The 25,745-nt window shown below is 37.9% G+C and overlaps 1 protein-coding gene across 1 annotated transcript in view; it reads right to left on the minus strand.

The window, feature by feature from the left end:
* GRIK2 (glutamate ionotropic receptor kainate type subunit 2) overlaps positions 1-25,745 on the minus strand; it is a 430,922-nt gene that overhangs the window by 194,986 nt on the left and 210,191 nt on the right. Inside the window, exons 7-8 of the mRNA XM_059835498.1 lie at positions 11,526-11,669; positions 10,126-10,233 (exon numbers count right to left, since the gene is read on the minus strand). Of these exons, the coding sequence (XP_059691481.1) occupies positions 10,126-10,233; positions 11,526-11,669 (252 nt within the window). The remainder of the gene's footprint in view (positions 1-10,125; positions 10,234-11,525; positions 11,670-25,745) is intronic.

A 25,745-nucleotide genomic window follows, 5' to 3' on the forward strand; every position in this document is an offset into this window, starting at 1 on the left:
CACTAAGTAATAAGTAATGGGGCTTATGATTACATCATTTATCTGCAATTTCATCACTATACAACTAAAATGGGCAAGCAGTAAATACAACTATCCATTTTTAGACATCAGAATGTTTGTCTTAGTCCATTGTCTAAAAAAAAAAAAAAACAAACCAGAAATGTTTCTTGTTTATTTTTAGAAACACTTTTAAATATAGTTTCAAATACTGAGCAATATCTATAATATAAGGTAACGATATTTTAAAAATAAATCTAGGCAGTAATTAAAAAATTCTGTGAGGTTTGATTGTGAATATATATATAAGTATGAATAGATGTATACATAAACACACACAATATTCTTTTTTTAATCTTTCAAACTCATTCCTGAGAAACTGTTCATAGACCCTTAAGTGATTTGTTGCAGTATGGCTGCCAAGTAAGTTCAGGATGCAATCCAGTATGGGTTAAATAAAAAGTTTCATTTCTAAAATTGAGAATAAAGCAGAGCATGAATCAGTGGAAGCTGTAACAGAGAAAACACAAATTCCTCCTCTTTTTCTATGATTTTCTGTTCCACAGAAATCAGTATTTTATCTTTCTTCTTTGCATAACACTCAGTTCCAAGAAGTCACTCCTTTAAGTGGCTGTGATTCTTTAATTTGGGCCGCTCAGTACCTTGTAAACTGACAAAAGAATCATGAGGAGAAGAAAGGGGAACATATGTGTGTCTCAGAAATTCAACCGGAAAATAACATCTAACACATCATTTCAAAGTATTGAAACAAAAACTTACTACCAAAAAACTTTTCTTCATTTACTCTTAATACTATTTTATTTGGTGACTTGAAAGGTTTTCAGGAAACCCAAAATGTTCAGCCTTGCAGTTTGGCCACTGTTAAGAAACTGTAAAAGGATCAAGAACTTTTAGTTGCAATATTCTGTTATAGCAATCATAGTGTTTCCTTTACTTCAAAGAAAGACCAAACTAGAACAGAATAATAAGGAGTGATAAAGACTAGAACTTGAGCCTGTCCCTGCTGTTTCTTCATATAATTGAAGCTGGACTAATCTCCTCCATGAGATTCACCTTCAGGTACACAAGTAGCACGAAAATTTGTAAGGGAACGCCATCACCTTATTTGATCAATTTCAAATCCTAAATTCATTAAATCTTATACTCTATTCAAGTTCAAGGTCATAATTCAAATTATCTTGGCAAAAGCTAAGACATTGCTAATTAAAATACTTATTCCCTTACTTTTTAACATAGCCACAGCCACAAGCAAATGAATAATTATCAAATGTTAGAATTCGGGGTTTAGCTAACTACATCCATCTATATTTCTTATAACTATCAACAGCATTACTTTAAAAAGAAACTACTGTCTTGATAAATTATCAGATTATTTTTCTAAATGAGGTTAATTGTACTTGTATTGTTATTTTTGTGAATCAAAAATCTAAGAAATGGAACAAAATTTGGAAGTTCCAAATAAGACACTCTTTGCATTATCTTTATTAATGAGCTTGAACTCAACAACTTATGCCACAGACTGATATACTACTGATATGTATAGCTCCCAAATCACACAAACATCTTTTCAAAGCTGCTGCTTCTAGAGAAAACTGTGCATAAACAGTGCAGCAAATTAATTCTTTTCTATTTGCTTAAGCACAGTGTTTTAATTTTAAAGTAGTCTTTTGAAGAGAGTAGAATTGCTAATGTGTTTTCACTAGAAAAGTTTAAATGCCAAAAATGTAGAAAAAGCAAATCAAGGTACTCTACTACATATAACTGCAATTCAGATAACTTACAATTTACTTCTACTGCATTACATTTATTTCCAACAAACTTTCAAGTATTCCTAAAAAGCTAAACAAACTGCTATTCTAATATACACCTTAGAGAGAATGTTCACATAGTAAATACAGTCACAGGGAGGCTGTGAAGCCCTCAATCCCCTGTTCTTCCATTCAAGTCCCCTAAATGGCTGGACTATTCTGAAGTGAGCATGCCAATTTGAACATGTTAACAGCACTCATTATCCATAGCACAGGACCCAAACCAGGAGCTCCCATGAAGATGCTGTTGTGCTCCACAGTGAGACAAAGAATCTCTGTGAGACAAAGAATTAGCTTAGTCAAGAATCAGCTTATTCAAGTTGAAACAACTCCAACAAGAGCTACTAAAAAGACTCACAGAATCACAGAATCATTAAGGTTGGAACTTTTAAGATCATCAAGTCCAACCATCAACCCAACACCACCATGCCCACTAAACCATGTCCCGAAGTGCCACGTCCTAATACCCAGTATAAACCTCCCCTGGTGCAACTTGAGGCCATTTCCTCTCATTCTATCGCTAGTTACATGGGAGAAGCAACCAACACCCACCTCACTGCAACCTCCTTTCAGGTAATTGTAGAGAGTGATAAGGTCTCCCCCCTAAACCTCCTCTTCTCCAGACTAAACGACCCCAGCTCTCTTAGCCACTCCTGATAAGGCTTGTGCTCCAGACCCTTCACCAGCAATGGACACTCTCCAGCACCTCAATGTCTTTCTTGTAGTGAGGGGCCCAAAACTGAACACAATATTTGAGGTGCGGCCTCACCAGTGCCCAGTACAGGGGCACGATCACTTCCCTACTCCTGCTGGCCACACTATTTCTGATACAGGCCAGGATGCTGTTGGCCTTCTTGGCCACCTGGGCACACTGTTGGCTCGTATTCAGCCTGCTGTCAACCAGCACCCCCAGGTCCTTTTCCACTGGGCATCAAATATATAGAATATTCTGTAACATGGCAGTTGGGGTGCTCCTCAGGGACATGGGATACAGTTTCCTGGCTACACTTAAGTGATAACTAAAAACCTGCATCTAAGCTTCCATGTATTTAACTATTAGGTAACTATCAGGTTACTGCAGTCCTGCAGAAAGTTCGGACAGAAGCTTCCACACTTTTATTGCTGCTTTGCTTTGATAAACCACAATTCTCTATTTTTTCAGTTGGGATTATTTGTTGGTTTGTTTTTTTTTTTTTTTAATGAAACAGTTTCCAGAAAAAAATCCTCAAGTCATTTGCAGTCTCTTAATTAAGTTGCATCATCTGATCTAAGACAATGGTGGCAACACAATGTAACTTCATTATATAACTATATGCAACAAGTCCTAAACCTGTAATCCAAATGAAAAATACATGTTTGTGATACTATCAGACATCTTACTAACAGGAAATTAACAGCAAATTCATCTTTTTCCTTTCCTTGGAGATTATGACCCCTGAGACAGTCATTACTGAAAGGTAGATAAAGAGGAAAAACTAGGAAATATGTGCTTAAACTCTGATTGTAAAGTCATAATTTTCTCAGAATTCTGTGTTTATTAGAAAATTACCTGTGTCTATGAAGACACCATCCTTTTAGACTTCAGTAAGTGGAGTTTCTGGGACCGTTCTAGTGGAGTACTGCAATATGCTTGCCATTTTTGTATATTCTTCCCTAGACTTCTGCAACTGGCCACTTTCAGATACAGAATACTGGACTAGATGAATCTAGAGATTCTTTTCTCATGTACCACAAGAAAAGTTTGCCAGCCAGCTTTAGGCAGGTACACTCTGAGGTTTCCAAATGGTCAATCAATCCTATACCACTTAAACAAAACTCTTAAATAATCTTCACAGTATTTCCTACTCAGTAGTTCAATAGTACAATTTCAAAACTAAATCTCACCATAAATGTTCAAAAATAATCAATGTCATCACCAAAGAACAGAATTCAGTGAATAATGAAAACAAAGAAGTTTGGCCAATGTTCACACAAATGTAAAATTAACTTGATTCTTTTGGGTTCAAGTATTTTCCGCATTCAGTTTCCAAAAAAAGATCAGTACAATTGTGCTTATTTCCAAAAATATTAATTTAATTTCAAAGTAAAATGCAATTAGCACAATATGTGAAGGAATAATACTCTAGGAAAAAAGTACTTACCAAATAATAAAAACTAAGTAAAAATATCAGACCTTTTAATTCAGAATTAATAATAATTCAAATTCTGAATATTGAAAACTACACATGGTTATTATACACATTTTTAAAAAAAAAAAACTTTAATAGGTTCATATAGTATAATAATTAGAGATAATTATGATACATTCTTGGGCCTTTATCTAGGACAGAGAGTGCTGATTACAGTAATTCTTTGCATGAAATTTATATAGTTGACTCAGCAATCTAATAGGGATTTGAGAAAAAGAAAGCTATATTGGACTTCAGCTCAAAGTTATTAGTCTCTTCTGGAAATATTAGATGGATTTCTGTGACATTTAGCAATACATTTGGTACCAAAATAAGGACATAAACCTTCTCAAACCTTATCAAAATTCTACTCTTTTCAAGGTTATTGATTACTAACATAATCAATTTCTGAGTTGATCTATAAAGTTAAGCATAAATGTAATTTGAAAGGCATATTCAGACTTGGAAATTTTTATAGATTGTAGTATAAATTAAGCTTGTATACAAATAAAAAGTTCACAGGTGAATATTTAGACACATAGCTATGTAAATTTAACAGTATTATAAGATGTGGTAGCCGCCTCTTATCCCATTTATTTTCAAAGATACAGCACGATCCCAGTTTATCTCCTACAGCATGTCTGAAGTGCGTATTTCCTCTTTGCAACAAAAATGCAATTTGTCATATAGTAAAGGTCTGCTTCTAGTCATGCCAATAACAATTCAGCAACTTATTTATAAAGAAAAAAAAAAAAAAGAAGAAAATCAAATTTGTTGTCTCTTCTTAGTAACACCCAGACTTCCTTCAAAGCTGCTACTCTTACCAAGACCAATACAATATAGTTGTCGTTTAACCGTGGCCAGCAATTAAGCACCACACAGCCACTAGCTCACTCCCCACCCCACTGGGATGGGGGGGAGAATTGGAAGGGTAAAAGTGAGAATACTGATGGGTTGAGATAAAGACAGTTTAATAATTTGAAAAAAAAAAAATATTGTAAGGAGAGGAAAAAAACAACAAAGAAAGAGGAAAATAAAACCCAAGAAAAACAAGTGACACAGAAGACAATCATTGCCCACCACTGGACTGATGCCCAGCCAGTCCTTGAGCAACAGCAGCCCCCATCAACCTCCACCCCACAGGTTTATTGCTGAGCACAAAGTCATACGGTGTGGGATATTACTTTTGTCGACTGGGGTCAGCTGTCCCAGCTGTGTCCCCTCCCAACTTCTTGTGCACCCCCAGCCAACTCACTGGTGGGCCATCTGAGGAGCAGAAAAGGCCTTGACGCTGTGTAAGCATTGCTCAGCAATAACTGAAACATCAGCGTGTTATCAACACTATTTTTAGTACAAATCCAAAACATAGCCACTATGAAGAAATTTAACTCTATCCCAGCCAAAACCAGTACAATAATTCACCACCCTCCCAAAAAAGAAGCATTGTACACTCCTGAAACTTAAAATTTCTGAGTTTACATATACTCTAGAGTAGTTTACTGACCATCAGTCTTGTGAGAATTTATCCACAAAAAATCAGTACATTAAAGTAGCTTTCTTACTTTAGTATGTTTGAGAAAAAGAAATTTATCTTTATGAATAAGCAAGTATTCTTTGTTGCAGATTTCCTTCAAAAGTCTCCTAAGAAAAGTAACATTTTTTTGGCTCTCAGTCAACCAAAACTGTACATACTACTCACAGTGAAGTGCCACAAGCATTGTATTAGGAGTGATCATTGCCCTTCTGCAATGGTACCAAATGCACACCTATGCAGCCAAAATCAGAGCCATATTCAACCCTCGAAGAATTGACAAATGTGTCTACAGTTTACCATCTTTTCTTTATTATATTTTGTAGAGTAGTTAGTAATAGCGGTGATTACATCTAGAAAACAATTATTTATACTCCAGTGTGAGCAATATTATTTCTTCCTATTTCCCATGTATTTCCCATTTGGGAATGGCTTCATTTATTTTGCTTTCTTCAGAAATATTAATATGCTTGCCTTCTTTGCCAAATATCATGTTAATACCAATACTTCTGGCTTCCATAGATCTGTTATTTCACTTTCTTTTTTTCTCTAACTTTTACAAAACCCTCTGTTTATGCCACTTGTTGTTTTTTCCCAGATCATTAATAAAGATACTAAATAAAATAAAAACTTACATTGATATGCTGGACAATTAATTACAACTCATTTTGTGTCATTTATATTCATCCTGTGTGTAAGTTCCTTAGCAAGTTTTCAAGCCGGTTGTTAACATCTCTATTCAAGAAATGTGATCCTTCTTAAGTGACAAATTTTCATATCAAAAGTGGTATTAAATTCAGGTATTTGTTATCTCCCTTAAGTATAAAATAATTCTCCTCATGATGTAGCTTCAGTGTAAATACTGATTGATTGTAATTTACATGATAATTTGCTTATTATACTGGATTGCCACAGTTTGGGATTTTCACTGTGCTTAACCATAAGTAGTGTCAGTGTGTCCAGACTGACTGTCAGCAAATTTTGTTGTACATTACATTAGCAGCACTCCAATGATCTATTAATTTTGTCATTTTCATCTTACAAGAAGCTATCATTTTTGTCAGACATGAATTTTTATTAGGAAACACATAGTTCTTATTGATTGATGCTTGATTATCACCTCTCATTCAAGAGTTTCTTATGTAAAATCTGAGATCACACATGGCATCTTTTAAATCAATGAGTAACTTTTCTATTGTCACTGACTTCAGCAGTCATTGCACTTAAAATACATGATTCAGGTCATTTCCCGTTATACTAACCAGGCGATTTACCTAGGACTTTTTTTTACAAAATCTCAAAAAAATACGTCTTCTAGAAATACTTCACAATAACTCTTTTCTCTCCCCTCCATAAATATTTTTCGCCTCGAGATAACTCATTTTGTCACAAAAGCATTACATATTACAGCTGAAATTGTTGGGTTGAACTGTTGTCCTTCACATAAAATCATTCCCCCATATTTGGAAAGATGTTAAATGAAATAATAGCTATTAACAGTATGGCAACAGGACACACATAATATGGCACACATAATTCCTATCTCCCGATCTTCTCTCATCCCACAAAATGAATGAATGAATGAATAAATAAACCAAAACTGTTCAGGAATTCTAACTAGATAGACAGAGAGGCTTGACAAATGGTGGTTTGGGAAGAACATTGGGAACATAGAAGATAAGGACAAAGATGGGGAAAAGCTCCTGAAGAAAGAAGAAAACAGAGAGAAAGGGGATGGAAAGAGCAAAGAGATGAAGAGGAACAAGTGGACAGGGATTAGATGGAAAGGGAAATGGACAGGGAGGGGGGAAGGGAGAGAGGGGAAAGAGGAAAGGGAGGGAAGGAAAGAGTAGCAGAAAGCAGGAGGGAAAAAGTGTGATGCAGAGAGATAGAGTGCACATGTGAAGGGAGGGAGGTAGGGGACAGAGAGAAGGAAGAGGGATTCATCATAGCTTTAACAGAAGATAATATTGTGGAAAAAAACCCCCTTTGAGGCAGCTCTTTTAAATAAAAGGACTGGCTAGAACATACTCTCACTACTAGGAAGAGTCCTGCTCTAGAATTTAATGATTCACCCTGGATTCAAGAAGAATAGGGTTTGTATTCTTTCAGAAGAACCAAGTTTTCTTCAAAGAAAAGCATTTATTTGTCAGCATTGATTTCTCTTTCTCAGTAAAATACCCTATGCATTCCAAATATTTACTAAGCAATTCAGTCTAATGTGCATACACCTTAATTTTCCTTTTCCTACTCTCATATCACCACGCCCTACAGAAACTGCTTTTGCTCACAGGTATCTTTGAATCTGTGTAGCATTCCTCATCATTCTTTGCTAACACCTTCCTAAATCCTAAACTTTTCTGATACATGGTAACTAATTCTTACTGCTCTTCCCAAAGATTATCAGCACATTTTGGTGAAAAACTAACATTATTAACCCTTTATCACATGGTCAAAATGAGCCATGAAGGCAGTAAAAGTATCTTCCTTTTCTGTGAACTTCTGTATACAGTGCTGGTTGATTTTAAATATCCATATCCTTTTACAACTACTTCTGTCGTTGTCTCTTACATATCTTTCCTTATTACTGTCTCCCAAGTTCCTTTTTTCTATTATGTGTTTTAGAGTACTGTATTTCATGTTGAATTTTATTTTCTTCCCATATTTCTGATCTCTGTAGACCTTTTTATTTCTATATTTTCATTGGAGTACATCTCTCCTAATATATTGTCAACTGAGAACTAAATTAACATGGTTTTGTGTTTCTATTTTAATATTAATACTGATGGTGAAACAAAACCAGATCCAGGTGGAAGATGCTATTCCTTTTGCCCACTGCACACCTATTATGCAATATTTTACAACAATGTTCTCTCAGAAAATTTCCAGTCCACACAGAAAATTTTGTAACAAATCCAACTCTTTTTTAATAGCATTGTGAAGTAGTATCACATATGTCATTAAAAGACAAATATAATACACTGTCTGTATTTCTTTAATTACTTTGCATTTCTGCCTGAAAAGAAATTAAATACACTGTAAAGCTTTTATTTTCCAGAAAACCCATGTTGCTTGATGGTTCTCAAATGCCACCCAATATTCTTAAAGCCATCCTAGATTACAGAAACTTCCTTTCCTCATTTTCAACAGTTATCACTTCAGTGACTCTTCAGCCACCACTGACTTATTTCATTATTCCCATGTCATGAATTCTTCCATTTCTGTTTCCAGTAAGGAAGACAGATTGCATTGCACTGGTTCTACTCATACACAAAGCTAATTTGCTTTTCGAATCTAATCACTGCTATATACTTTTTTTTCCCCCTTAACTCTCCAGAGCTCCCTTCATGAAATACTTCATAGGAAGACTCTTTACTATCAGTGCATTGCTGAATGATTTAAAATATAGTTTAGTCCTTTAATCACAGGTTTGCCACTGGACATTTTCAAAAATGTTATTACCTATGTAAGTGTTTCAAAGCAAGCTCATGGCTTCTGAACTTTTTTAAAATCTTCTTAGTAAGAGAACAGTAATATTCCAAAACTACTATTGGGCAGAAAAGTTTTGGAGAAATATATTGTTTATGCTAGCTTCTCCATTCAATGATTTGTAGAAGAAAGGAAATGCAACTCCGCAGCATGGTGCCTTCCCTTAATTTCTCTTTTTATTTGTTGCTGCAATATTACCTTGGGGCAATAGCTAATGAAACTTTATGTGAACATGAAGGAAAACTTAGTGCTTACAGAACACTGCACACCACAGCTAAATACAAACTACAAGGCAGATGCAAATTGCAAAACCTTTGTCTGCTGATCACAATGTGAGACACTGCAGTGTCCTGCATTGTTTCTCCATGGCAGGGTAACTGGAGAAGAGAGGGAAGATGATCTGATTTCAGATAATCATGGTATCATGTAGACAGGCCAAATATCTGTACATGCTTCCCAAGGCCTTTAGTTCAAGTATAGACAATATTAGGCTACACAGAAAAGACACTTCTCAATCCTTTGGTCTTTCACTCCATCTCTGTACAAGAAAAATTCATGTCAGAAGACAGACAAACCTGTCAGGCTACCTATTCTTAATTTTTTAGTACCACTTACAGATAGAAACTTTGTATTCCAAGAAGAGAATCAAAGTTCCCTCTTAAAACACAGAAAATTGCCAAAATGAAGCTATTTTACTTCATTCTCTTTGAGGAAATTCTTCTTGAATTAGTAAAATGTAAAGAAAATACAAATACATATACCCACAGGTTCACACGTGATGATAGGCAATGGGATTGAAATCACAAATAAAACTAATCTCAATATAGATTGAAGACAAAGTATATTAGTGGATGATTCCAGGTCCAGCTGTTCATTCTTCCACAGTCCACTTGAATCCAGGACCGTGGTTAGAAGCAGACAGTTAAGAGGCCACTAACTGTCAGTCATCAAGATAACAGCTTTTACTGGAAGACTTTGAAACCAGATATCAAGTTGAGAACAGGTATATTGTTTTATGTAAGACATGAAATGTTTTTAAAAATGCTACTGTTTTTAGGGGGTGGGTTTTTTTTTTCTTTCCCATCACTTTGGAGGTAAATATCTTACACACCTTTTCAAGACCTTCTTCCTTGAGGCTGATAACATCTAAATCAAAATCTGTCCTTAAGCCATTGGTTTTGTTGAAAGTTATCCTGCCTGTGAGGCCTTCCCAGTGGGCCTATGGAGAAAGAAAAAACAATTTCTATAAATAAATACATCTTCCTTTTTTTTGCCCCCAAAGAAGAAATTTTACTTCTGCCGAGATGGGAACATTTATTATTCATTCTATCTAAATAATTTACCTTGTGGATGACTTTTTAAAAAAATATTTTTTATTCATTTTTTGCTAATTAAATCAACCTTTCTTCAGCCTTCACAGACAATTTTTTGAGCAACTTTCCATGTTAGCCAATAGACTCTTCTTATTAAATGAGATAAAAGGCTGTTTTGTTTTCATTCCTCCATCATTCATACACGCATTTCCCCTTCTGCTTCCCTACCTGACCTCCCCTCCCCCAAGCCTCAATCTCTTTCATTAACTCTGGATTTCATTTTTCTGTCAGGAAATTTCATTCAAATAAAGGCTTACTTTTGCAAGATGCTGAGTCCCCTGAAACCCACTGAGACAGCAAAAATTGAGGTCACTGAGCCAGTCTTCCAGAGCTGATGCCTTACTTTTAATAACGTGCAATATCCTCATTTTTTTATAATGTAAAGTCTACCTAGTTCTAAAACTATGCTAAAGTAGAGGAAGGAATGTGGAAAACAAAATTACCATCCTAAAAGGAACCAATATTAAAAACAGGATTATATTCCATTGCAAATAATTCTCTTTATCATAGTATTTTGCATATCTAGAATAAGAACTACTGTATTAGGAGTTACTTACAGTACAAGAGATTTGAATACTCTGCAGTGTTCAACTTTAGCACCTTAAATCTCCCAGCTTTACTTTATTTTAAATTGCTATCTATCAGTATCTAAACAGCATACTAGGAGACCAAGGCCACATATATTAATTCAGAATAGGAAAAAAAAAAAAAAAAAAAAAAGAAAAAGAAAATTAAAACCAGGGAGTAAACTTCATTTCTGGCCCCTTTAAACTTATGCCAATATTTAGTTGCTGAATTTTTCATAGTCAGACTATGATTTGGGGTTTCAGGAGTTTGGGTTTTTACGCAACAAATGTTCCAACCCCCACCACCTCCCCAATTATCTACAAACAAAAGTTTTATTTAGATTGCAGTTATTTCACCTTTTTATGTTTCTTTGTTCCAACTAATACCTCAGAAAAACCCACTTTCCCATAAAAATGCTGTCTTGCCTGCTAAACCCTTTACACATAACAAGCTGAGAGATTCCCATCTACTGAAAAAAAAAAGGCAGAATTCAAGTAGAGTGGGGAAAAAAAGAAAATGGGAGTTGGGAGAAAGGAAAGTAATGAAGCAGGGTACTTTATTAGTGACTTACCTCCTTAATGAGACTCATAAAGCGCGTTCCAAAGCGCCAAGGTTTGTGACGATTACACTGTAGTGAACTGACCGTCATCTGTGGGAACTGCTGGACAGCCACTGACACCACATGAACTGCATCATACATTAGTGCTGCATCCGTCTGAAATTAGAATGAAATCAGAACCATGAACACAAAACAAAAACGTGACAGCCCAGCAGCAAGAGAAGGAAACAAAAATTAGCACTGTTTCTTATGTTAAAGGGAGATAATTATCTGATTCTTTGTGTAGCACTGTAAAATGCAGCCTTATTGCCAAGTTCTACATAAGATGTGTCAGGATCTTCAGTCTCAGCTTTTCTCTTTTCAATGCTGAAATAAGGGCCCAAATACCAACTTTTCAGGATCACAGAACACTGGTATCTCTGATGACTCATGTTACTTTAAAAAAGCAGTGCATTAGGGGGGCTATATAAATCAGTATGCATGTTTGATTTAAGTCAGTTATCTCCATGAGTGAGGCGAAAGAAAAGAAAATATTAGCAAGGTAGCAAAAGCTTACCTATGAAGGAAAGTGCACAGGCTAAGGAAATAATGTTTTTCTGTTTTGAAATTACAGACTAGATACAGTACTAAAGTACTCAACCGATTCATTAATAAGTTTTTATTGGTATCAGTTTAAATCCCTAGGACAGATCTAACCAGTATCTTCTATAAATCAGAGGCAAATCAGAATTGCATTAAAATGCACATTCATTTTAATGGTTTTCATGTCCCACCCTAAATAAATAGGCTGGTTAGACCTGGTATGTGCTAACTAATGTTGTATTAGCAAAGGACAGAGACAGCCTCTCAGTACACACTGTCATGCTGTACAAGAAACTGACATTTCTGTCCTGTTCTATTTGATAAACAGAGGCAAGCCTTGGAACCAAAAGCAAGAGAGGACCTTAGATTCAGCTGGTGGAAATGAATGCTATGCCATCTGCTCAGTATACCTTAGAGGAAAAGGACCTATTTCCCCTTCTCATTCACATAATTAGTGAGCTGTGAAATTAGTTCTTTAATGGATAGGAAACCTGGAGATTATTGCACTTGTCACAATACAATACAATGCAATACAAAATGAGCTTATATAGCGCCTTTCATGCAAATGCATCCCAAGGCTCTTTACAATAAAACTAAACATAAAAATGCAAAAATGCTCTACCATTATAGCCCATAAGCTGCTGTTAAAGGGGAAAATATACGTTTACATTTAAATGGCTCTCCCAGGGAGAGATTTCAAAATCCAAACAGAAATAAATCCTAATTTTAGAATAGCCAGTATAATAGGTTTCAATGATCTCAGACAACACATAGTTTATGCAGGAGCTCCAAACCAGTCAGAAAATATTTTTGCTGCCAAATTGTTCATTATCTTCAAGGCATTAAAGTGCTTTTAAGGCAAGCTGATATTTGACAAGGAGGCAGCGAAACACCAAAAAGTTGGAATGACATGCTGAGTAAGCGTCATACAAAGCTTAATATTCTAGAAGCAGTACTTGGCAGTAGCTGGAGTCTAGACAACAGTTTTTTAAATAAACTAAGCAATAAGTACAGCATATTAATCTGGCTCAGAAATGCAATTTTTTTTTTAATAAGCTTTACTTCTGAAACTGTAGTCCTTGCACCAATGAAGGAAAATTGAAATTGCTGTGAGACTTTATCAAAAGCAGCCCATTAAGAAGCAATCAGAGGTTCAAAACCAGCATTAACTGATTAATTAGATATAAATTTGGACACAGAACTGATAAGACTCATCAGTAGGAATCAAATGGACATTATGCCAGATGCAGAGCAACATGGCTTTTTGTCTAATTCTATAAGCCACTGAGCTGGAAATCTGTAGGACTGACAGTCAACTCCAGCGGAAGCCCTAAAAAAGCCATTGCAGTTTTAGAATTAATCCAAATTCTGATAATATTCTTCATATTTGACTGACGAATATTGCTTCACTGGAAATAAATCTAAATCTGAATGTACTTCTTTTAAATGTACACAACATAAACTGATCACTGGCTAGAAGCTGAGTGCCCTGTTTGAGTTTTAGATGCTACAAGATGAAGCCCATATTCACATTGGATGAGATTCCACAATTCACCTTGTATAGGAAGATTAAAGTTAAATGTAGGCTTAAATGGTTGTACTAAATAAAGACGGATAGAACCATATACTCAAAAATATATTGGTTTAGTGATTCAATATTGCACTCATCTGACTGGGTGCAATCATTGATTTTACGGCAAGAGAAATAACACAAAACTCAGGAAAAGACATAAAGTGTATACTTGAATTTGCAGGTTGGGCTCTCCTCTTGGTTGGTCACTTTACGTTTCCTCTAAGAGACAGTAGGAATTGATAGCTGTTGGCCAAGCTCTCCACCCTTGGTTCATTAGGCTTGCTAAACTTTATGTCTCACTGCCCTTCCTCCATACCACTTTCTCTTCCTTAAATCACACTTTTGGAACTATGGTTTGTGGTACAGGAAGTGCAGGTTTCAGCAAGAGGCTGTTTGGGGACCAGGGGGGAAATGTCCCTAATTAAATTTTTAGAATTCTTTGTTTTATCTAAACAGAGATTAGCAGTCTGGAAGGTAGAAGAGGTAGAAACTTCAGGAGAAGCAATGCTTCTTGAATTTTAGATAGAAACCTGCTACAATGTTTCCATTCACTGAAGCACACATAATACAATAAAATAATCTTTTTGAAAAATGAGATTAGTACTGTTTAAGTCAACTTGTATAAACCTTTTAAGAATTATGTTGTATTTCACAAATATATCTTGGTACAGTTTCTGAACCATGGGTTGGTTTTTTGGTTTCAAAACCCTACTTAGTATTTATGATGACTTGCTTGGATACAGATAAACTCATCTAAAATACTGCTCATGATACTATCATTTCTATTTCTACAACTACAAAAGAAAAAAATTACTACAACTACAGAAGCTACAAAAATTTTTTATCAAATTAAAATAGAGATTGAGTTACATGATTAGGATGTCAGGTGACAGATGTCTGTGACCACAAGTCTGTTTTTCAGTTGACTCCATCAAGTAACAAGAAAGCTTTCAGAACTCAGAGGTAACAGCTTAATCAGAGACATGATTTTGGTCACACTATATCTCAAATAGAGAGAAAGTACCAATCTGTGTTGGATTTTTATCCCAAACTCAGTTGGATACTACACATTTCTTATCAATACTGTTCCGGCATTCCTTTACCTCCTATCTTACTGTGGGTGTTCTGTTTGCCTCTATTTTTTACATGTGTTTCTGTATAATAACTTTTGAGACTTGCTAAATTACTAGCTAAATATTGTTTAACAAATTGCATGCAAGTACTCTAATCTCACTGTGAAAGGGCCCTGGTGGAGCTAGACTCAGTATAAAGAAGGTAGAAAAAGAGTCCTTTCTATTATCAGAGAAAGAGTGTATTATTTTTCCCCAGGTCTCCTCAGAGTAAGAGGTGATCTTTTTCTTCTCCATCCCTAGCCGCACCCAAAGATGTGAAAGGCATGTGATAAGCTCTAAGATAAACGCTGTGATTTTTGTTACATGCTTGCTTGTCCTGGTTAATCAGTATTGTAGGGAGGGTTTGAGTTTTGGGGGCTTGGAGCTGGGGCAGGAGGTTGGCAGGGTAGTGTTTTTTACTGGTTTCTAACCTACATGGCAAAGCTGATGCAGAAGAAACCCACTATAGCCTGGGTTTCAGCCAAGAAATCTTCCCCGCGTAATGAACTGACAAACTGCTTCTCTGCCATGTTTTTCTGCCCTTCTTATGACATAAAGAAGGTATGATTTTTAGTGACCTTCAGCATGGTTGGTAGGTTAGACAAGCATCAGCTGAAAATCCTGAAACCAAATGGGCTATTTATGTATTACAGCGGCAACCTGAGATCTAAGTCTGTATCTTAAGACCTTCCAAAATAGTGAAAGAGAGAGCTGACACACAGAAAAAATCCAAGCAAGCCTAACAGAACAGAGGAATCATGGTCTTCATAACCATCTTCAGACTTACAGTACATAAGAGTTCATTGATGTCCTTTGATATCCGACTCAACCAATGTGCTAACTGCTTTTGGAGTACCTGTGCCTAATTAACTATTAAGGGTTAAAAAAAATTGCAGATTCCACATTTAATGATGTCGAATCATGACTTGTGTGTGCACCTTATTTACACCGCAATGTTTTTGTATGGCATTTCCATTTATGTCCATCCAACTATATGAGGATTTCATGTACCAATAAACCACTCCTCTCTGGTTCATACCTTAGTCCTCCAGAATTATCTCTAAACTGCAAAAATCACAGAATCACAGAATCACTAAGGTTGGAAAAGACCTGTAAGATCATCAAGTCCAACCTGGGAAAAAAAAAAAAAACCACCACACACAAAAAAAAAAAAACCACAACAAAAAAACAACACACCAAAAACCAACCCACCCAACACCACACAGCACCATGCCCATCAAGCTACATCCCACAATGCCACATCCACACACTCCTTGAATACCTCCAGGGAGGGTGACTCTACCACCTCCCTGGGCAGCCTATTCCAATGTTTCACTACTCTTTCAGTAAAGAACTTTTTCCTAATATCTAGCCTGAACCTCCCCTGGCGCAACTTGAGGCCATTTCCTCTAGTCCTGTCACTAGTCACTTGGGAGAAGAGACCAACACCCACCTCTCTGCAACCCCCTTTCAGGTAATTGTAGAGAGCGATGAGGTCTCCCCTCAGCCTCCTCTTCTCCAGGCTGAACAACCCCAGCTCCCTCAGCCGCTCCTCATAAGACTTGTGTTCCAGACCCCTCACCAGCTTCATCGCCCTTCTCTAGACACGCTCCAGCACCTCAATGTCCTTCTTGTAGTGAGGGGCCCAAAACTGAACACAGTATTCGAGGTGCGGCCTCACCAGCGCCGAGTACAGAGGCACGATCACCTCCCTGCTCCTGCTGGCCACACCATTTCTGATACAGGCCAGGATGCCATTGGCCTTCTTGGCCACCTGGGCACACTGGTGCCTCATATTCAGTCGGCTGTCAATCAACACCCCCAGGTCCTTTTCTGCAGCGCAGCTTTCCAGCCACTAGTCCCCAAGCCTGTAGCGTTGCCTGGGGTTGTTGTGGCCAAAGTGTGGAACCCGGCACTTGGCCTTACTGAACTTCATCCGTTTGGCCTCAGCCCATCGATCCAGCCTGTCCAGATCCCTCTGCAGAGCCTTCCGACCCTCAAACAGATCAACACTCCCTCCCAACTTGGTGTCGTCTGCAAACTTGCTGAGGGTGCTCTATCCCCTCATCCAGATCATCAATAAAGACATTAAACAAGACCGGCCCCAAAACTGAGCCCTGGGGGACTCCGCTTGTGACCGGCCGCCAGCTGGATTTCACCCCATTCACCACAACTCTCTGGGCTCGGCCATCCAGCCAGTTTTTTACCCAGTGAAGAGTGTACCTGTCTAAACCACGAGCCGCCAGCTTCTCCAGGAGAATACTGTGGGAGACAGTGTCAAAGGCTTTGCTGAAGTCCAGGTAGACAACATCCACAGCCTTCCCCTCATCCACTAGGCGGGTCACCTGGTCATAGAAGGAGATGAGGTTGGTCAAGCAGGACCTGCCTTTCATGAACCCGTGCTGGCTGGGTCTGATCCCTCGGTTATCCTGCACGTGTCCCGTGAGCGCCCTCAAGATGAGCCTCTCCATAACCTTCCCCGGCACCGAGGTCAGGCTGACAGGCCTGTAGTTCCCCGGATCCTCCTTCCGACCCTTCTTGTAGATGGGCGTCACGTTGGCAAGCCTCCAGTCATCCGGGACCTCCCCCGTTGACCAGGACTGTTGATAAATGATGGAGAGCGGCTTGGCAAGCTCCTCCGCCAGCTCCCTCAGCACCCTTGGGTGGATGCCATCAGGCCCCATAGACTTATGAGTGTCCAGGTGGCATAGCAGGTCGTTAACCGCTTCCTCCTGGATCATGGGGAGCCTATTTTGCTCTCCATCCCTGTCATCCAGCTCAGGGAGATGGATACCCTGAGGATACCTGGTGTGGCTGTTAAAGACTGAGGCAAAGGCGGCATTAAGTACCTCAGCCTTTTCCTCGTCCTTCATGACAATGTTCCCCGCCGCATCCAGTAGAGGATGGAGATCCTCCTTGGCTCTCTTTTTGTTGTTAATGTATTTATAGAAGCTTTTTTTGTTGTCCCTCACGACCGTGGCCAGGTTGAGCTCTAGCTGGGCTTTCGCCTTCCTAATTCCCTCTCTGCATGACCTAACGCGGTCCTTGTATTCTTCTTCACTTCCCTGCCCCTTTTTCCAGAGGTGGTAAGTTCTCTTTTTTCCCCCGAGCCTCAGCATAAGCTCCTTGTTCAGCCAGGCCGGCCGTCTTCCCCTCCGGCTCTTCTTACGGCACATGGGCACTGCCTGCTCCTGCGCCTTCAAGATTTCCTTCTTGAAGAAGGTCCAGCCTTCCTGGGCCCCTTTGCCCTTCAGGACCGTCTCCCAAGGGACCCTCTCAACCAGTGTCCTGAACAGGCCAAAGTCTGCCCTTCACAAGTCCATGGTAGCAGTTTTGCTGACCCCCCTCCTTACTTGGCTAAAAATTGAAAACTCTATCATTTCATGGTCGCTAAGCCAAAGACGGCCTCCGACCTTCACTTCTCCCACCAGACCCTCACTGTTTGTAAACAGCAGGTCAAGCAGGGCACCTTCCCTTGTAGGCTCGCTTACCAGCTGCGTGAGGAAGTTATCTTCCACACACTCAAGGAGCCTCTGGGACTGTTTCCTCTTAGCTGTGTTGTACTTCCAGCAGACATCCGGTAAGTTGAAGTCCCCCACAAGAGCAAGGGCTTGCGACTGTGAGACTTCTGCCAGTTGCTTGTAGAACGCTTCATCGGCCTCTACGCCCTGGTCGGGTGGTCTATAACAGACCCCCAGCAGGATATCCGGCTTGTTGGCCTTCCCCCTCATCCTTACCCATGAGCATTCAACCCCGTCATGACAATCATCGAGCTCTATATGATCAAAGCACTCCTTGACGTACAGAGCCACCCCACTGCCTCTCCTTCCTTGCCTATCCCTCCTGAAGAGCTTATAGCCCTCCATCGCAGCACTCCAGCCATGCGAGTCGTCCCACCATGTTTCTGTGATGGCGACCACGTCATAGCTGCCCCACTGCACGATGGCTTCTAGCTCCTCCTGTTTGCTGCCCATGCTGCGTGCATTGGAATAGATGCACTTGAGCTGGGCTATCGGTCTTGCCCCCGACAATGGCACGTTACCCCTAGGCTCATCTCTAGGTAGCCTGGCTTCATCCCCTTCCCCCTTCAAGTCTAGTTTAAAGCCCTCTTGATGAGGTTTGCCAACTTACGGGCAAGGATCCTTTTCCCCCTTGAGGACAGCTGAACACCGTCTGCACTCAGCAGGCCCGGTGCCACGGAGACCACCCCATGGTGAAAGAATCCAAAATTCCTCTGGTGGCACCAGTCTCTGAGCCACGCGTTAACCATGTTTGCTTTCTTATTCCTTTCAGTGTTCCTCCCCACCACTGAAGGGATTGCAGAAAACACCACCTGTGCTCCCGATCCCTCAACCAGTCTCCCCAGCACCTTAAAGTCCTTCTTGATCCCTTTCACGCTTCTTTGCTCGATCTCCTCGCTGCCAACCTGCAAAACTACCAGTGGGTAGTAATTGGTGGGCCGTACCAGACTAGGGAGTTTCCTCGTGACCTCTCTCACCCGGGCCCTAGGGAGGCAGCAGACTTCCCTGTGGGTTGGGTCAGGCTGGAATATTGGGCCCTCTCATCCCCTCAGGAGGGAATCGCCTACAATAATTACCCTCCTTTTTGTCTTGGTAGAGGTGGTTGTGATGCGTGGGGCAGACTGTCTCGCCCTAGGCAGCCCCGCAGATGGACTTTCATCCATGTCCTCGTTAGCCTGGCCCTCAAGTTCCAGAGCCCCATATCTGTTATGTAGGGGCAGCTGAGAAGGTGAGGGTGAGGGAGGCCGGGAGGGGATTCGCCTGCTGCCCCAAGCAGGGACCTTTTTCCATTCCCCTTCGCCTCCTAGGTCCCCTCCTTCTGCCTGGCGGCAAGAGGGTAAGGGGTCCTCTGCTTCTCGTGGAGCCTCCCTCTTGCTGCCCTTCCCTCAGGGACGGTAGGGCATGGCTCCACCAGTCTATCTCCCTCTCACACAATATGTGCTTTATTTTTAGAAAACATGGTTTTTATCACACAATCAAGTTTAACATTAATTGAAGATGAAGGATTGCTAGGCTAATTCTGTTTCTTCATGAGCTATATCAGAAATACTACACTTCTCAAACAGAAAAAATAGTATTTCAGGTTTTACTATAAATTGTAGTCCTTCATAATCTACAATTATTAAAAAAAGGAACTGTTGCATAGGCATGATCTGGAAGAACTTTCCATTACTCAAATACAGATGATTAAAAACAGCTTGAAAACAGGAAAAAACCCTCAGGTTTTCAATTAAATGTTAAATTAAACTAATACAATTGTTTTTCCCTTCAACTAAATTTATTACTAATAAAAGTCTACGAAGAAATACGGTCTTCTACTTAAAAGGTGTTCTGTGAAGTACTTGAAAAAAACCAAGAAATTTTCTACATTAAGTGACATATTAAATAATTCAATGGAAAAGAGAAGCTTAATACATTTACTTTTTGTTCTTTAGTATTTGATCCAGTGTGGATCCCAGACAAGAATGAGTTATTGCAATATTAGTGGTTTATTTTCCCTAGATCAGAAGATTCTTGTTATTTACAAATCTGTGACACACAAGATCTTATAATTGCCCTCTTTACTCTTCCAATTTTTTTCACTGACTGTGGGGAACTTTTTCGACAGAAAAGGAGTCTAAGAAGAGGGCCAAGTAAGAGTTTAAAAAAAAAAAAAAAAGGTTTAGTTAGCTAATTAAAATATCCCCCTAACAATATAAGGACTACCTTTATGAGGATTAGACTGCTTAACCATTTGCAAAATGCTTTTATGGTAAGTGTAAGATATTATTAAAGATGACATCCTTGCAAGTGTGATACATACTTGTTTACAGTGATCTGTATTTTGTGTTTGAACTTGACTTTTTTCATTCAAGTCACGTGCAGTAAAAGCAAATTAATATCTCTTTAATCCTGAAAGAAAGAAGGAAAAGGAAGGGGGAAAAAATGAAAGTTTTATGCCTGTAAAAGAAGGAAACAAAACTGTAAAAGAAGGAAACACAAAATGTGTCTCAGAATTAAATTCAGATACACTTGATTCAGATACTTCAAGATGGAACTTGAGACTTTCTAGCCAGTCTAACAAGACTGGATTTTCCACTATAAAAATTTAAATATTTGATTCAGAAAAGATGTTAAAATATATTTCTTCATCAAAGACAAGGCAAATGAGAAAAAAAATGCAACAGTGTAATATTCTACAACTCAGTTGACAGGCCCTGTCCTGTCACAAAGTGAAGACCTGAATCTGCATTTACCAGTCACTACTGTCATTAGTATCAGGTTACAAATACATCATAAATTAAATATATCTAGATTTTTAAGTAAAGACAAATATTTTGCTAAAATTCTTTTTTTTAAAACAGTTCTTTAACAAACAAAATGTTTCATGGAAAACAAAACTGAAGTAAAAAAACCAAAACGTGAAACGTAGTATTCTGGTTCTCTAGTCAGTTCTGTGTTAAACTGAATTGACTCACTAAAAATTTCAAGGGAGGACACTGTACAGTTCACTTAAAATACTGCATCACATGAGGCAAGCTTTTTCCATTGATTAGTGAAGTATGCATATACTTTTCTGATTTTTAGTTCTTATGCTATCTTTACCTGCATATTTTCTGAATAAGTACCACTACATTAAGCAGGATGGCTTGTATTTTTCATATGCAGCTCGTTATTCTCTTCAAGAACATCTCTGTCTTCCTGTCTCTAGTCAGTCAAATTTTACCCTTGTGAAATAAGTCCAAATACATTTAAAAAGCCAAACTGTTCAGAGGGGTTTGCCTAGTGTCTGATGGTCACTAATGTATTCTGAAAAATTTTGTGTGTTAATTAAAATGAGGCTTAAATTCTTTTCAAGTGTGACTTCATTAACTGCATCAAAAATGAAACTAAACTGAATGCAAATGCTTGCAAATGTATATCTGCATTTGTTTCCTAGGTGACCATGACAAAAGTATCCAGATAAATGCACAAAAGTGAAAGAACACTTTCCACTTCTTTTTTTTTTAACAAAGTCCTTGAAAATGCGTGAACATGTTAAAAGCAATTCATGTGGAGTCTTTAATGCATTCTGAAACTTATTTCATCATATAATATCATTTGTTACTGAATTTCCATTAGCTACACAGACAGCGATCTCAGATCATAGTATCTTCTGAAATAAACCTAGTTCAGACTGACTGTGGTCACTGGTTTAACAAAGCATTAACATGCTCATTTCACACTGCAACAAGATCCTCTCGCTGAGCTTGTATTTATAGTACCTGTCCTTGCGAGAGTTTAGAACATAATGAGAATGTTATGTTCCCATTTGCCAAAAGGTGTGTAAGAACACGAGGCGGGGCATGTTCCAGAAGGACTGAATTTTCCATTCGTCCTTATAAATTGTATTTTATTCCTTACACAACAGTAATGCCTTGGACAGAACATTGGTTGCAAAGTCAGTTTGTTGGTTTGTTTGTTTGTTTGTTTGTTCGTTTTTCAACTCCCAATATATCCAGACTATTTCTAATCAGTTTTATGAGGGACAGAGATGGCATGTACAATTAGGAGGGTAAGAACAACAGCTCTGTTTCTTTGATCTAACAGCCTGAGCGTAGTGGATACTGGAGGTACAATGAACAGGACGGTCTAGTCAAGTATTTTCCCTCCCCAGCATAACCTTTTTGTGGAGAAATAACATTACTTAGGACGCACTGCACAATTAGGATTTACAATGGCATACTTACACATTTCAAAGCCCTCAAAAATGTCCCATCATCAACCTCCTTAGCCTGCTAAGCAGTACTTCTCTTTTGATAATGACTTATTTTTCTCTCAGTTATCCTTACGGATAATTTAGCACAGAATACATAATTATTAATTACAAAACCTTGCATAAATAGCATATTACAGCAACAAATAAAACTTCCTTTTCTTGTTCTACCAAACTCCCCACCACCTGCCTTTCATTTTTTCCCATATTCGTCTTATTCTCTAGATTATTTCCATTGTGAGCACAGTGAACAGAAATAGGCCTCTGTGCAGGTTTTTTTATTATCATTATTTTCCTTTGAAGACTGACTTTATCATAGAAGCTAACTCCAATTCCTTTCTTTTAAACAACTCAGGAAAAATAGATAAGAACAAAGATACAAGAAAAGTTTGACAACACTCAGAAATCAGAGAGGGGTGACCACCTTCAGTGCAGAAGAGCACTCATTACTAACACTGCCTATTACTTTCCTTAAAAGCTGTCCTGTTTGACAGAAAATTACAAAGTTGCCTTTAAAAATTACTGGATGTGAACTACAGAAACTATGATAGTGTACATATAAAAATAAGGTAAGATTTACTTATAAAAATCTGCAGTTTCTTTACTATAGATCCTACTGTTGCCTGGTCAGAAAATTTTAAGGGCCAGATCTTGAATTATGTTAGGACAATGATCTTAAAGATCTTAACGCACAAACCAGAATAACTGGTAACATAAGAATTTTTTTCCCCCAAATTCTCATATAGTGTGGTGACAACAGTGCTAACATTACCCTACTTTAAGCTTGATTCACCACATATCCATGATCAGCTACCTTCAAAGTACAGGTAGTTTCAAATCTGCACTACAAAGTGATTTTCCAAGGAGGTCCAGAACAAGAGATTAAAATTGAAGAAAGTAATTTTTCTTTAACATTTTCAGGGCTAATGTTTAGCAAAGAATGGTTGGATAAGAAGATGAAAATAAAGCATCTAACTGTTCATGGCCTGTACAGTATTGTTTTAATGACTATAATCTGGAACATTTTCCCATTTTCAGAAATGATTTCTCAGAAAGGGTACTAGGAGATTTACAAAACTCCATGGATCTATCTACTGTTATTTTATTTGTGGCAATTACAGTCTATGGTTAATGGGACAGACATATATTCCATTGCTTCCATTCAGTGTCTGAAATGCAGTTCCTAAAAGTTTACATTATTTTCTGTTTCATATACACATATATATGAGAGATATTTTTCTATAATAAGTTATTATAATAATAAAACAAAGAATGATCATGTTTGGGAACTTCTACAAGGTTCCAGTCATATGCACAAGAAAAGGTAGAATAGGTTGAATTTACCACAACGATGAAACAGTCAGAAGTTTACATTGAACAGACACAAGAATAAAAGAGTTTATGTTTAATCACATAACAAAATATACATGAAGACAAATGAAACCTAAAGAACAGTCCAAAGGAAATATTCACATCACAAGTATGTTCAATAATATGAACTATTTGGGACCACACAGATCTGGAAGAGGCACAAGAATATAGTATCTTTCTCTGTATACATATATTCCAGAAAAATTTGAGTATCAAAGTAAATATAGATTTATGTTTACTCTTTACTACTCCTTTATGCACTATGAGATGAAACTAATTTTTTTTAAATACAGTTTTGCATTGCAGTAAAGTCATACAACATCTTACAGTATACTTGAAAAAAAGATAAAAGGGTAAATCACGCCACGCCATACTCATTTTACAACCGCAAACTGATTGTCATCATACCTGTCCTCACTCAAAAGTAAATAATAAGTATCATACACATACTGGCCTCCCCTTCTTTTTATTCTATGCAGTTATGGGTATACAGCTTGATGAAACACAGCTTTCAGTAATGAGGTTTAAACTTCATATTGTAAACTAGATTCAGGAGAAAAGGTCCTTTAGGACATACAGGAAGAATTAGGCAAGAGATTAGCTGTAAAAGCTAAATTGCCCCGTGCCATTCCATATCAAGAAACAGTTCTCTCTAATGAATGTGACCCAATACGTAAGGTGTATAGAAATACCAGGCAGCTCTGTGTTAAAGAAACTCTACAGTAAACCAATACAGCAAAACAGCTGGGCAGACAGACAAAAAGAAAAACTTTTCCAAGTTAACCTTATGTAAGAAAAGCAGGTATGTCTTATCTGTTCTTAAATATTTCCACCTGTATTGGAAAGTATAAAAGCAAATAAATGCTGATATACTATCTTAACCTACCTCAGGTTAAGAACGATTTCAAAGCAATAAGGGAACAAAAATGATTTATCAATCCAAAATATGACAAATCTAGCCAAGCTCACTAAAACTTTCTCTTGGGTATCCCATATCTCTATGGGATATGCACCCCATAGAAACTCGTATTACAGTTTGAACACAGTTTGGGCAGCAATAATGGAAGAAAAGTCCTTTCAGCAATTCATAATACAATGATATTAGTGTAGCATTAAGTAAGATAGCTGTGGGCACACTTGGACTCTGAGCAGTGTCTTCAAGGAGTTTGTCATATGAGGCTACAGGAATAAAAGTATTGGAAGAAATTAACTTTTAAAAATATTTTTTGGACAGTTGAATGATATGTTAACATTTATATAAGTAGGACATAAGCAGGTGATATAAGTCAACATACTATTTCACAGGGATGTAACAACTGTCTGCAAGAATAAAGCAGAATTAGGAATCCTTTAACGGGCAGAAGTATTAGAAAAGAGACAGAACGAATATCACTTCTGTAGCCTATGAAAACAAAGTCTGAGAACAACCATTGAGGGGAACAGAAACCAGGAAAGAAAGCAAAGCTAAAGAGCACAGAAGAACAAGCATGGATGCAAAAATGACAAAACAAAAAAAATCAATAGGAAGCATTTTATCTTACAGGCAGATAGAGGCTTAAGTTGTATTAGATTTAAAAATCTTTAACAATCATTAAAAGAACCACTGCATAAGACCACCAACAGAAGATATTTCCGTTAGATGATGCCTGACAAAGGTAGTAGCATGCACATAAATTCTAGAGACCCAACATACTACTGCTACTCACAGAAAGCTCTCCTACTAAAGGCAATTATAATGAGTGAATGACATTAAGAAGAAACGGCTTGCAAAACTAGTTTCTCCCCTCCTCGGGTAATAAAATCTATTGCCCCTGAAATCATTTCACTTAATTCTCACTT

This window comes from Gavia stellata, chromosome 2, assembly GCF_030936135.1.
Source record: "Gavia stellata isolate bGavSte3 chromosome 2, bGavSte3.hap2, whole genome shotgun sequence".
In the NCBI taxonomy this organism is placed as follows: domain Eukaryota; kingdom Metazoa; phylum Chordata; class Aves; order Gaviiformes; family Gaviidae; genus Gavia; species Gavia stellata.